Here is a 13972-nt window from a genome sequence, read left to right on the forward strand (position 1 = left end):
GCGGGGACGCCACACCGGGAGAAGTTGAGACGGCTAGGGACGGCATAGTGAGGTGCCACAGTTGCCATCAGGTCCGGGAAGGCGGGAGTTTCAACAAGCCGGAACGCCAACCTCTCCTGGGCCAGCAGTTTAGCGATGTTGGTGTTCTAGGCTTGCGTGGGTGGGTGGTTAGCGGTGTATTTCTGCCGGCGCTCCAATGTCTGAGAGATGGTGGGTTGTTGTAAAGAAGCGCCTGATGGTGCCTTTGATGGTGCAGGAGAAGGAGATAAGACAGAAACAGGGGAGGATGAGGGAGAAGTCAACAAAGTGGCGGAGGCAGATGAAGTGATGTCCTGGCTCGTCCTCTGGAGTGCATCGCCAGCACTGTGAGCAGAGGCAGTGGCATGAACGGCGGGCGACGTTTGTCCTGCCGTTGCTGCCTGCCACTGATTCCATTGCTTGGATTCCAAATGACGGTGCATTGAAGTGGTGGACAGGTTGCTCTTCTCAGGGCCCCTACTCGATTTCGAGAGGCAAATTGTGTAGACGACACTATATCTGTCCTCGGCGCATTCCTTGAAAAAACTCTACACCTTCAAGAAACGTGCCCTCGATGGGGGAGTTTTTCTGGGCTGGGTACAAAAGGGAACATCTTCGGACATTCCGGGTCTGGCCTGGCTTCGGCAAAGCAGCTGACCTCTGCCTCTGGACATGTCTCTGCCTCTAGCTACCCTTTTTGGTGCTGCACCTGCCTCAACATCCACACTACTTTCCCAGCTTGACATCTGCCTTGTCCAGGTGGGGTCGGTGTCCTCGTCGTCCACCACCTCCTCTTCCAACTCCTGTCTCGCCTCCTCCTCCTGCACAATGCGCATGTCAACTGGCTGCCCTGACAGCAACTGCGTCTCATCGTCGTCGATGAGGGTGGGTTGCTGGTCATCCGCCACCAAATCGACCGGAGATGGAATGGAGGAGACTCTAGTGTTTGAGCATCTGGACACAGATACTCGTCTGTTAGGTCCGTGGAATCGCGAAATGGAGGGGCAGGTTGCGGTACAGTCAAAGGAAGGGAGAACAGCTCTGGGGAGCAGGGACAGTTGGGGTTATTGTTCTGGGAAGATTGGGAATTTTGGGTGGAAGGAGGACAAGACTGTTGGGTAAGAGGAGGTAGAGGCTGCCTGGCTGGTGGACAATGTGCTTTAAGCGTTATCCGACAGCCATTGCAAGACCTGTTCCTGGTTCTCGGGCCTACTAATCTTTGTACCATTCAGCCTAGTTAATGTGGAACTTTTGTGCAAAGCGCAGAACTTAGGGCCCGCCTGATGTTAAGGGACACACGCTGGTACAAGGCTCAACTCACCCTAAGTGCCAAAAACACTGCTGGTGCAAGGCTCTACTCATGCCAAGGGCCTCAATCTCTGCTGGTAGCTCAGCTTAAGGTCCTGTAACTTTGTTTGGAAGGGCTCATGTTAAGGGCTAGAAAAGTGAATTTTGGAAGGTCTTACCACATCACACACACACACACACTCAAAATGACAGTTAAGGGTGAGGGCTTTTGGAATTCCCATTGCCTATTCCATTTGTGGTTGTCATGGGGAACGTGATTTAAAGGGGTGGTTGTTACTGTTTGTTGAGCTTAAATTGGGGTTTGTGTCCATCCATTTGGGGAGTAAAGAAGGTTTCCAGGTATTTTCCCACTTTGATAGAGGTTTTTTTGAATGTGGAAAGTGTGTAGTTGTTAGGCAGTGATGTTGGGGTAATAGAGGGTCTTTGGTGTGTTAGATGCCCCCAGACATGCTTCCCCTGCTGTCCCAGTGTCATTCCAGAGGTGTTGGCATCATTTCCTGGGGTGTCATAGTGGACTTGGTGACCCTCCAGACACGGATTTGGGTTTCCCCCTTAACGAGTATCTGTTCCCCATAGACTATAATGGGGTTCGAAACCCGTTCGAACACACGAACATTGAGCGGCTGTTCGAATCGAATTTCGAACCTCGAACATTTTAGTGTTCGCTCATCTCTATTCACAATTAATATTTTTCAAGTAATAAATAATTATCATTAAGAAAATTTGTCATGAATAATTATCATTATTGTCGTCATTATAGTTATCATAATATGGAGACATGCTACACTACAGCAAAACGCGTTTTTCCAATGTGGAGACATGCTACCCTAATACCGAAGTATTCACCATAAAGTCTTGTTATCTGCTCCGCACATACACACCCGGCTTCTGGTTTAGTTAGTAATATATCTCCATATCTGATCTGTGTCTTCTCAGCTTTCTTATTTCTTTCCTCTCCTCTTCAGACAATCCATTGTCCCACAGACTAGAACATAAAACAGACAGCGCAGTATTAGTGACTTTGTATTGGGAGGATTTGCTCCTGACCTCAGATTAGTCAGTGACTAGATCTGCTGAGGATGAATCTGTACAATCTTGTGGTGACACTGGGCATTTATTATTACAATTACCGCTGTTTCCTGGAGGTCACATGACCCTTCTATAGCTACTTATGGCAGGCGCCGCTTATCTCTATGATCAGTCCTGTCTCTTCAGTTCTCCTGACCATGTAGATGAACAGATACCAGGAATTGTAATGGCAAAGTCTCCGGTGTCTTTACCAATCTCCGGCACTTTCATCGATCAGTAATTAGATGAATTGGTGGTTAATGTTACACTGAGAACTGTCACTGACCGCACCACCTCCGAGTCAGTCATGTGGTGTTCACATTCGCGCCGCTGTCCGCCCGCCATGATTCCACCTAAATACCAGGAATTACAGCTTGAGGACGGCTTGCCGGCGGTCAGTTTAAAATCCCATTCATTTCAAGGGGTTTTTAAAGCAAACCACCAGTGTCTGTAAGTGGCCCCTCCGCTGTGAAACCGGTTTCTTTGAATGGACACAAAGTCCTACATCCAGACGGTTGCAAAAAAAGAGGAGATGGCGAGCTGGTCCAACTTGAATAAATCTTTATTATAAAAATGTGTAACACACAACTCGTTTCAGGTAAAACCCTTTCTCAAATGTGCATTATAACACAACAGGAACATGATATATATATATATATATATATATATATATATATATATATATATATATATATACATTCAGTGGCCAAAAGTCATGTGAAGGTACCGGATGCGCCATTAATAGCGGGTCGCCCCTCCGTGAGCCCTGAGAACTGCAGCAAGATGACGAGGCCTGGACTCCACGAAGTGTAGGAAGAGTTCTGGAAGGATATTGATCCACGCAGTCTGCACTGCAGCCCACAATTGCTCCTGTGTAGTTGGCACTGGGTCCATGGAGCGGACACTGGTATCCACAGCATCCCTTAAATGCTCTATGGGGTTGAGGTCGGGCGAGCAGACAGGCCAATCAAGGGTCGTGAGGTCACTGGTGTGTTCATTAAGCCAGTCCCGTGCTACCAACGAGCGATGACATGTTGCATTGTCCTGTTGGTGCACAGCATCCCCATCAGGGAACTCCAACACCAGAAAGGGGTGCAGATGGTCAGCCATAAGTTGTACGTATCGAGCACCAGTCATTGATCCCTGCACCTGGACAATGGGGCCCAACTGCGACCATGTGAACATGGCCCAGACCATGAGGGAGCCAATTCCTGCCCGGACACCTCCCTGTTGGCATGCAGGGAGGTGTCCATGGCTTCATGAAGCATATGCCACACTCTCACATGTCCATCGGCTCTGTACAACTGGAACCGTGATTCATTAGACCATGCCACATGCCGCCACTGTTCCGTGGTCCAATGACGATGGTCATGAGCCCATGCCAGTCTTCGAGCTGTGTGTTGCAGCGTCAGCAAAGGGACACGGGGTCAACTGTTGAGCCTATGCGGTGCAGTTCTCGGCATACAGTCTTGGTGTAAATGGGGTCCTGGTGCCCCACATTCAAATCAACGTCGATTTGACCCTCGGTAGACCGTCGAGAGCCCCATACGACTCTGTGGATGTGACATCCGTTCATCGAACACTTCTGGTAGACCGTTGCGCCGGTTTACGTGGCTGCCAACGATGTCTCTGCGATATTGCAAACCCATCCAAGATACTGTTGACCTCAGAAATCCAAATTCCTAGGTGATCTCCAAAATACTATGCCCCATGCGTCTTGCACCGATTATAATCCCACGTTCAAAGTCACTTAACTCGCAACGTGCTGCTATGTTCACGAGACAACTTTCTGCATCAGACTACTCAGATATCCTGGCAACACTAGCGCCATAGGCCGCATCATGTCACACTGTTTGAGCGTCATATCCGACACAAAAGGCACTGGGAAACGCTTTCCCGTGACTTTTGGCCACTGAGTGTATATATGCAGCAACCCGATGGAGCGGGATCAGAGAGTGCGGAATACGATGACACGGGCTGCGCCACCTGATAGGCCTGGTGCGTTACTCACACACTCCGAATCCTCCACTAGGCTGTGCAGTAAATGGGGACACCTGCAGTTCTTGTCTTTTCCCGGGGCACTCCTTGTAGGAGAGGGGACCTCTCGATACTGAGCCATGTGGATGTTCTTCAGGAGGTGTCCTGATGGTGATGCAGACAACAACTCAGGAGTCCAGGCAGTTTTAGAGGTAAACCAAATAACTATTATTGAACAATGCCAACAGATGCTCCAGCAGCTTTCCAAGATGGTTACAGCATACAGTTCAGTACACAAAGTCCAAGACTTAAAGAGTTTAGCCACGGTAATATAACACTGTAGTAATTGACGTACTTTTCTCTTCCCATACCACTCCCTAACTCAGCAGATAGGGGACTGTAAGGGGCATTGGTCCTAATATGGAACACTCCTGTATGGTACCCCTGTAGCTCCTAATGGCATGGACACCAATGTCTCTCGGGAACTCCCAAAGTTCTCTCACTAACTGCAGGGGCAGCCTCCGGTTGTACCTTGGAATAAGATGGCTTTTATCTTTAGTTTGTAGGATGAGTTCTGCTGTCTTACTCAGCAAGGGGTCTGGTGCTGGAACGGTGCAACTAGATCTGAACTTCTATACTTCTGTACCACTGCACTTCCCAACCACTAGACTGGACTGGACTAACTCTACTACAGATGCTAGAGAATATAAACCCTTTCCTTAGGCCTGTGATTGGTCAAGAGGTAGTATGCATCATTCAAACCTCAAGAAAGTGCAAAGATAAGTACAGTAAAATGGCAACATATTGTACAAAGACAAGACACATAAGACAACCCCAGGGTACATGTAACAAACACAGAACATATAGCAGCATGGCTCTGGGATGTTGCACACCCCCCTATTTTGAGCTGAGCTGACTTCAGCGATCCGAACCCTGTATAGGGAAGAAAAAGTTATTCCATAAGAATAAATATGACATGACATATATAATCCAATCCATAGACCATTTAGAACACAGGAACATGGGCAAAAACTTACAACCTGAGCACAAGTATGTGAGTGTCCATCCTAGGTGCAGCAGCACACAGTGGATAAAGGTGAAAAAGTCTTAAATCTGATACTCAAGTGTTAACTCCAGGAAGTCAGCAATAAATGAAAAACATCCAGGGCACAATAGGGGTAGTGTCTGGAGATGAGCGAACACTGTTCGGAACAGCCGTTCCGAACAGCACGCTCCCATAGCAATGAATGGAAGCAGCCGGCACGTGGGGGGTTAAGCGACTGGCCACCGGCAAAGTCTACATGCCAGGTGCTTCCATTCATTTCTATGGGAGCGTGCTGTTTGGATCGGCTGATCCGAACAGTGTTCGCTCATCTCTAGTAGTGTCCATTTCTGGGAATAAAGTCCACTCTGAGTTCAAATAGTGCAACAGCAATAAAAATGTCCATAGTCCGGCACTAATAATGCACACAAGGGGCTATAACATGGAGGTTGCAACAATAACTTTCAGGATCACTCCAGGCAGCTGCCTTGGAGGGTATAAAAACTTTAAAGCGATTCCTCAACTATGTTCAAGCTGAGGGCTCCTCACTCCCGATTGGAGCAGCTTCCTAGAGTTCTTTATCCTCAACTGATGCTGTGGCTCTCTCGGCCTTGGTAGGGGTTAGTCCTAGGGAAATTGGTGGATTCTCTGGCTGGACAGTTGCAGGCCTTTGGCCTCTGTACGGTGGCGTCGGGTGGCGAGCAGCACAAGGTCTCAGGACATTGGTTGGAGGCATTAGTCTAGGTCCAGACATAAGCCCACCCAGACCAAAGATGAGTGGAAAGAAGGGAGATCTGTCACCACGAGCTCTCATCACTTCATATATCTCCCGGACAAATCCCGGATTTCTCTGCATCTGTTAGAAGGCAGTGGAGGCAGTGATTGTGGTTTCTCATTTCTTGGAGGGCACTGGTAGAGGAGGACTTGTAGAATGACCTCCCACCGACATGTTATTCGCCCCGGAAATCACGATGGTAGTCATCAGGGCGGCTGGTGGTGTAACAGTCTTGGGGTGTGGTGAAGGCTCAGGAGCCCGGGAGATAGCCTCTGTGGACATGGTATTGTAGGCCCAACTTGTAGCCGTAGCACTAGCCCAGATATAAAGAGTTCACTTCACATATACCTCTTATGTGTCCAAACGACATTTGTAAGGTAAATGAGTAAATAGGTCGTTCAAACTGCCCCAAGCATGCATATAAAAAATCATAACGTGATCAACAGAGCCAGGGTTTACCTTGCAGTTGATCTGCATTTCTTCAGATTTTAGTGAGTACTTACCTACAATCTATGTTCTCACATACTTAGGTGTTCAATTTACTTACCTGCACAATTATGATTTTTTTATATGCATGCTTGGGGCAGTTTGAGCGACGTATTTACTCATTTACCTTACAAATGTAGTTTGGACATGTAAGAGGTATATGTGAACTCTTTATATCTGGGTTAGTGCTGCTCCCCTTTTTCTGCAAAGGATTGCACATGCATGAATAACTACTTTCAAATGAGCAACTCAGTTGAGATCCTTGATGGCTTTATTTGGAACAGGGGGCGCTCATGTATCACTGTGCATGAAATGAATCTTAATATGTAATGTTATTCTATATTTTGAGTGTCAATCTTGCCTTGAGAATTTTTCCCTCTAGACTCATTGCTACAATGTTGCACTTTTAAATGCTTATTGTGTCTCTTTTTCTCTTTTGCTTTATGGTAATAATGATGTGTCACTATGTAAGTGCGATTGTACACTCACACCAGTGAGGTTTTCTTTTAACACATGCGTCTATCATGCAGACCTAATTATAGGGTCAATTAGAGGTAGTAAGTGGGATCAGTTCAATATTGCCATGAGTAAGATGCACATGCATCGAAACGCATAGGCTTTTCCATCCTGGTGCTCTGCACAATCGCACATCATGAGAACTATGTGAGTTTTTCTCTGGCTTTTCCATTTTTTGCTTCTGGTGATTTTTTTTGTTTTATGAAGATGAATTAAAGGTTATATTTTATTGAATTTCAAGGCTTTATTGTGCTGAAATTTTATTGGACTATCTTTGGACTGTTTGCCTAGACCGGGAGGCTTTTTTCGTGCACATGTAGCCTAGCTCATTTTCATTAGATGGGAGCTGTGGAGTACACTTTTTTAGCAGTTTCTTACATTTTGTTAGTTCTCAGCCAAGAAGGCTTTTGTTTTATTGGTGTGTGCCTTTGCAAAGGCAGTTTATGCACCGCAAGTGAATAAAGACTGAACTTGTGTGCAATCCAGTGTTTGTGTCCCTGTTTCCTGCACTGCTAGCAAGCAGCTACCTGAGCGATTCCCCACATATGGTGTAGGATGCGGGCATAAGTGCAGTGAGACATACACAAGCTGAAATAGAAAGCCACAGCTATGGAGGAAGTTGTGAAACAGCTGATACTGGTCAGTCAGCAGCAGCGAAAGGCTAATGCAGCGCAACAAGAGGCTAACAGGCTGTTGCAGCAGAGACATGCAGAGGTCAATGCAGCCAACAGGAGACCAACCCACTTTGGGCCAAGCAGATGTCCATGTTGCTGGCTGCTCAGCGAAAGGCCGACTCAACAAAGCCAGAGCGGGACAGCAGAAAAGAAGTCTGTAAAGCGCTGACCAAGATGACGTCAGAGGACGACGTAGAGGCCTATCTGACTGGGTTTGAAAGAGTGGCCACCTGTGAGAGGCTTCCACTGTAGCTCTGGGCAGAGGTGTTGGCTCCTTTCTTAGTTGCTGAGCCCCAGCAAGCCTATTTTGATCTAAGTGAAGAAGATGCATACGACTACCAGCGGGTGAAGGCAGAGATCCTGGCACAAATGGGTGTGAACCAGCATGTTCGGGCACAAAGAGTCCACAATTGGGAATACAAGGAGGCGTTACCACCAACGTCACAAATGCACAACCTTGTACAACTTGACCATAAGTGGCTTCCGCCAGAGACATTGACCCCGGCACAGTGTTATGGTTCTGTGTGTTTATATAAAAATAATGTTTTTTTACAACTACAGAACCACTGGACTGCAGAGCACTGCAGGGAGGTCCACAGGCCCAGATGGGCGGCCGCGTGCCAGTACCAGGCAGCAGTGTGTCTGAACAAGAAGTAACACATATGCACCAGTTAACTCCACTGGTTTAATGCGTTAGAGCAGTTACAGTGCGAACAGGCTGCGATGAGGTTTGTACCATTTGACTTCACTGGGTAACTGTGTTGTGCAGCGTCAGTGTGAACAGGCTGCAATGGAGATTTACTCCAGTTAACCTCACTGGGTAAATAGCTTTGTGCAGCTTCAGTGTGAACAGGCTGCAATCAGGTTTTACACCAATTAACTGCACTGGGTAACTGTGTTGTGGAGCGTCAGTGTGAACAGACTACAATGGAAATTTACTCCAGTTAACCTCACTGGGAAAATGGCTGCAGCAAGACTGCCAGAGGTTAAACGTCACCCCTGTCAGCAACACTAATGGCTCCACACAGCTTGGAGCTATAACACAAGTTGACAGTGACAGATAAGCTAGCTAAGAGACCAAGCCTGCTGCCAGTCCACCGTCTGGTACAGAATCCACTGCACCGAACCGTAGTGTGGAGCTGACAGTTCAGGACTTACAGGTCTATACTACCAGTGCCAGATGGAAGCTAAGGTAACCCCACACAGAGGCCTAGACTAGCAACCTGCCTAACTACTGGAAGCAGCCTGGAGCTACTGTCATAACCTCCTGTCTCTAGTGTTTTTAGGATAAAGTGTGAGTACCTGGCGGGCGTCGACTCACACCTTATAAAGGGAAGTCCCCGCCCATCAGGGGCGGTGGCCATGACATCATCGGTCATGCTCAGTAGGGCCACAATGGGACTTAACTTCTGAGCGACTCTGAAATGTCTGAGCATGTTCAGTAGGGAAAGACCTGGACTTATACTCCAGTCGCCTCATTGTCCGACGTCGGGGGGCAAGAGTTGGAATGGCCCGCAGGTGGTGCTGTGCGCCTGAAGGCAAACCTGCGGGAACCCATCCTAACACACAGATTATGGAGCGGGTCGTCGATGACCAATACCTGAAATCTCTACCAGGTAGGATCCAGCAGTGTGTGGGGCATGGAGACCCAAGAAACGTCAATGCTAGAGATGAGCGAGTACTGTTCGGATCAGCCGATCCGCACTGCACGCTCGCATAGAAATGAATGGACGTAGCCGGCACGCGGGGGGTTAAGCGCCTGGCTGCCGTCAAAGCGGAAGTACCAGGTGCATCCATTCATTTCTATGGAGCGTTCTGTTCGGATCGGCTGATCCGAACAGTACTCGCTCATCTCTAGTCAATGCATTTGTGGGGTTGATGGCGCGATACTGGGCTACACAATCCCTTAGGAAGGAGCAGCCCCAGATCCCACAAACTCCCAAGGTCCAGAGGCTCAATTTTCCTCAGGATCCCCAAGATGAGGTAGTGACCCAGGGGAGAAGGACTGTCATCTGCTGGGAGTGCCACAAGCCAGGCCATATGGCGGCTAATTGTCCCCATACCTCTCAGCCCATGGACTGCAGCCTGGGTCGGAGGGTTTCCCTCTATGCTGCCATCACCAAAGATACTGCTGAAGAGCGCCACCTGTGCCAAGTGACCGTGTCTGAGTGCCCAGTGGTGGCACTACTGGATTCTGGCAGTCAGGCAACCCTTGTTAATGGGACCTGTGTTGACCATGGGACTGTCACCGGACGCACAGTCGTGGTCCTGTGCTTACATGGAGATATAAGGGACTACCCAACCATGATTGTCTCCATCCAGACCCCCTGTGGAGAGAGCTGACATGAGGTAGGGGTTGCTAAGAACTCACCCCATGACCTCATTCTGGGATGGGACTTTCCCCTGTTTTGGACTCTGTGGTGGAGGAAACAAGGGTCAGAGGACACAACCCAACCCAAGTGTTGTCTGGTCAGGTCCTTGAGCCTGAACCTAATGACCAGGACTCTAGGGTTCCTGCCATAGGGGTGACCATGTTAAAAAAGGATTGTGACTCTATGTCTCCCCTAGAAATAATGGCAGGTGAAGCCGAGGAGGCTGGGACTGAACTTCAGATGTCGGATTTGAAAGTGTCTCATGATAACTTTGGTACTGCACATCACCAGGATCCCACTCTGCAAAGGGCCTAGGAAAATGTTAGTGTTTTGTTTTTAATGTAGATTGTGAGCCCCATATAGGGATCACAACATACATTTTTTCCCCTATCAGTATGTCTTTGTAGAATGGGAGGAAATCCATGCAAACACGGGGAGAACATACAAACTCCTTGCAGAGGTTGTTCCTGGTGGGATTCAAACAAAGGACTCCAGCATTGCAAGACTGCAGTGCTAACCACTGAGCCACCGTGTTGCCCCAGGAAAATGTTATTGTTATCAGTGGTGTGTCTCATTGCCCAGGCGCTGATGAGGTGTTCCCCCGCATGGTTGTCAACCAGGAGTTGTTATACTGAGTTGACAGGGTGCGAGGTGAGACCTTAGAGCAATTACTGGTACCCCAGCCTTATCGCCGGACGGTGCTGGAGTTGGAGCTCGAGGGCATCAGCATATTTTTGTGGTCATGGACTATGCTACCTGATATCCTGAAGCCATCTCTCTACGGCACACGTCGGCAAAGTTAGGATTAGATAGGATAGGATTAGATACACAGCTCAGTATACAGTATCACACAGGATAGGATTAGATACACGGCTCAGTATACAGTATCACACAGGATAGGATTAGATACACGGCTCAGTATACAGTATCACACAGGATAGGATTAGATACACAACTCAGTATACAGTATCACACAGGATAGGATTAGATACACAACTCAGTATACAGTATCACACATGATAGGATTAGATACACAGCTCAGTATACAGTATCACACAGGATAGGATTAGATACACAGCTCAGTATACATCATTCAGAGACGTCACATATGAAGGTGCAGTCAGCAGTTTATCTCATAGACATAACAATGGTGTGGAGGAACATAAAATAGTATAAAATCCCTGTATAACTTGTACCCACATGTCTCCTCCTGTACACATCTCTTCTACTCACAGTAATTCCTGTATCCTGCAGGCTGGACTGGACAGAGCGGCCATCAAGTCACTGAAGTGAGGACCAGACAGAAGGTTATTAGACAGGTCAAGTATCTTCAGGGACTGGTTATTCCTTATTCCAGAGGCCAACTGGGTGCAGGAAGTGTCTGGGAGATCATTATCAACCAAACTGTAAGAATAAGAAGAAGATGAGATGTGAGAGATGTATCAGCAGCTGTATCACACAGGATAGGTTTAGATACACAGCTCAGTATACAGTATCACACAGGATAGGATTAGATACACAGCTCAGTATACAGTATCACACAGGATAGGATTAGATACACAGCTCAGTATACAGTATCACACAGGATAGGATTAGATACATATCTCTGTATACAGTATCACACAGGATAGGATTAGATACACAGCTCAGTATACAGTATAACACAGGATAGGATTAGATACACAGCTCAGTATACAGTATCACACAGGATAGGATTAGATACACAGCACAGTATACAGTATCACACAGGATAGGATTAGATACACAGCTCAGTATACTGTATCACACAGGATAGGATTAGATACACAGCTCAATATACAGTATCACACAGGATAGGATTAGATACAGCTCAGTATACAGTATCACACAGGATAGGATTAGATACACAGCTCAGTATACAGTATCACACAGGATAGGATTAGATACATATCTCTGTATACAGTATCACACAGGATAGGATTAGATACACAGCTCAGTATACAGTATAACACAGGATAGGATTAGATACACAGCTCAGTATACAGTATCACACAGGATAGGATTAGATACACAGCACAGTATACAGTATCACACAGGATAGGATTAGATACACAGCTCAGTATACTGTATCACACAGGATAGGATTAGATACACAGCTCAATATACAGTATCACACAGGATAGGATTAGATACAGCTCAGTATACAGTATCACACAGGATAGGATTAGATACACAGCTCAGTATACAGTATCACACAGGATAGGATAAGATACACAGCTCAGTATACAGTATCACACAGGATAGGATTAGATACACAGCTCAGTATACAGTATCACACAGGATAGGATTAGATACACAGCTCAGTATACAGTATCACACATTATAGGATTAGATACACAGCTCAGTATACAGTATCACACAGGATAGGATTAGATACACATCTCTGTATACAGTATCACACAGGATAGGATTAGATACACAGCTCAGTATAGATGTCACATATGAAGGTGCAGTCAGCAGTTTATCTCATAGACATAACAATGGTGCGGAGGAGCATAACTAGTATAAAATCCCTGTATAACTTGTCCCCACATGTCTCCTCCTGTACACATCTCTTCTACTCACCGTAATTCCTCTATCCTGCAGTCTGGACTGGACAGAGCGGCCATCAAGTCACTGAAGTGAGGACCAGACAGACGGTTAATAGACAGGTGAAGTATCTTCAGGGACTGGTTATTCCTTATTACAGAGGCCAACTGGGTGCAGGAAGTGTCTGGAAGATTATTATCAACCAAACTATAAGAATAAGAAGATGAGATGTGAGCGATGTATCAGCAGCTGTATCACACATGATAGGATTAGATACACAGCTCAGTATACAGTATCACACATGATAGGATTAGATACACAGCTCAGTATACAGTATCACACATGATAGGATTAGATACACAGCTCAGTATACAGTATCACACAGGATAGGATTAGATACACAGCTCAGTATACAGTATCACACAGGATAGGATTAGATACACAGCTCAGTATACAGTATCACACAGGATAGGATTAGATACACAGCTCAGTATACAGTATCACACAGGAGAGGATTAGATACACAGCTCAGTATACAGTATCACACATGATAGGATTAGATACACAGCTCAGTATACAGTATCACACAGGATAGGATTAGATACACCGCTCAGTATACAGTATCACACAGGATAGGATTAGATACACAGCTCAGTATACAGTATCACACAGGATAGGATTAGATACACAGTTCAGTATACTGTATCACACAGGAAAGGATTAGATACACAGCTCAGTATACAGTATCACACAGGATAGGATTAGATACAGCTCAGTATACAGTATCACACAGAATAGGATTAGATACACAGCTCAGTATACAGTATCACACATAATAGGATTAGATACACATCTCAGAATACAGTATCACACAGGATAGGATTAGATACACAGCTCAGTATACAGTATCACACAGGATAGGATTAGATACACTGCTCAGTATACAGTGTGAGGGGTTATACATAATTATATATCTTTATATATATCTTTATATAAGTCATTTTTTCTTTATATTCTCCATTTTGTAACATTGTCTTGTAAGCAGTCTATTAGACCTTTAAGAAAGGCAATTCAGCAATTGCTGATCAGTTTGCTGAAAGCAGAATATTTGTATAACTAAGATATTCGTTTATTTTGCTAGACATACTGTATTTCAGTGTAAGATTTT

At 46.2% G+C, this 13972-nt stretch overlaps 1 protein-coding gene and 1 long non-coding RNA gene across 2 annotated transcripts in view; one reads left to right on the forward strand and one right to left on the reverse strand.

Moving 5' to 3' along the window:
• LOC142214380 (uncharacterized) overlaps positions 1 to 13972 on the forward strand; it is a 572210-nt gene that overhangs the window by 366088 nt on the left and 192150 nt on the right. The gene's annotated exons all lie outside the window — the stretch shown is intronic.
• Positions 2224 to 13972, reverse strand: part of LOC142213476 (NACHT, LRR and PYD domains-containing protein 3-like) — a 100235-nt gene continuing 88486 nt past the window's right edge. Inside the window, exons 4-6 of the mRNA XM_075281825.1 lie at positions 12841 to 13011; positions 11470 to 11640; positions 2224 to 2311 (exon numbers count right to left, since the gene is read on the reverse strand). Of these exons, the coding sequence (XP_075137926.1) occupies positions 2224 to 2311; positions 11470 to 11640; positions 12841 to 13011 (430 nt within the window). The remainder of the gene's footprint in view (positions 2312 to 11469; positions 11641 to 12840; positions 13012 to 13972) is intronic.

This window comes from Leptodactylus fuscus, chromosome 7, assembly GCF_031893055.1.
Source record: "Leptodactylus fuscus isolate aLepFus1 chromosome 7, aLepFus1.hap2, whole genome shotgun sequence".
In the NCBI taxonomy this organism is placed as follows: Eukaryota; Metazoa; Chordata; class Amphibia; order Anura; family Leptodactylidae; genus Leptodactylus; species Leptodactylus fuscus.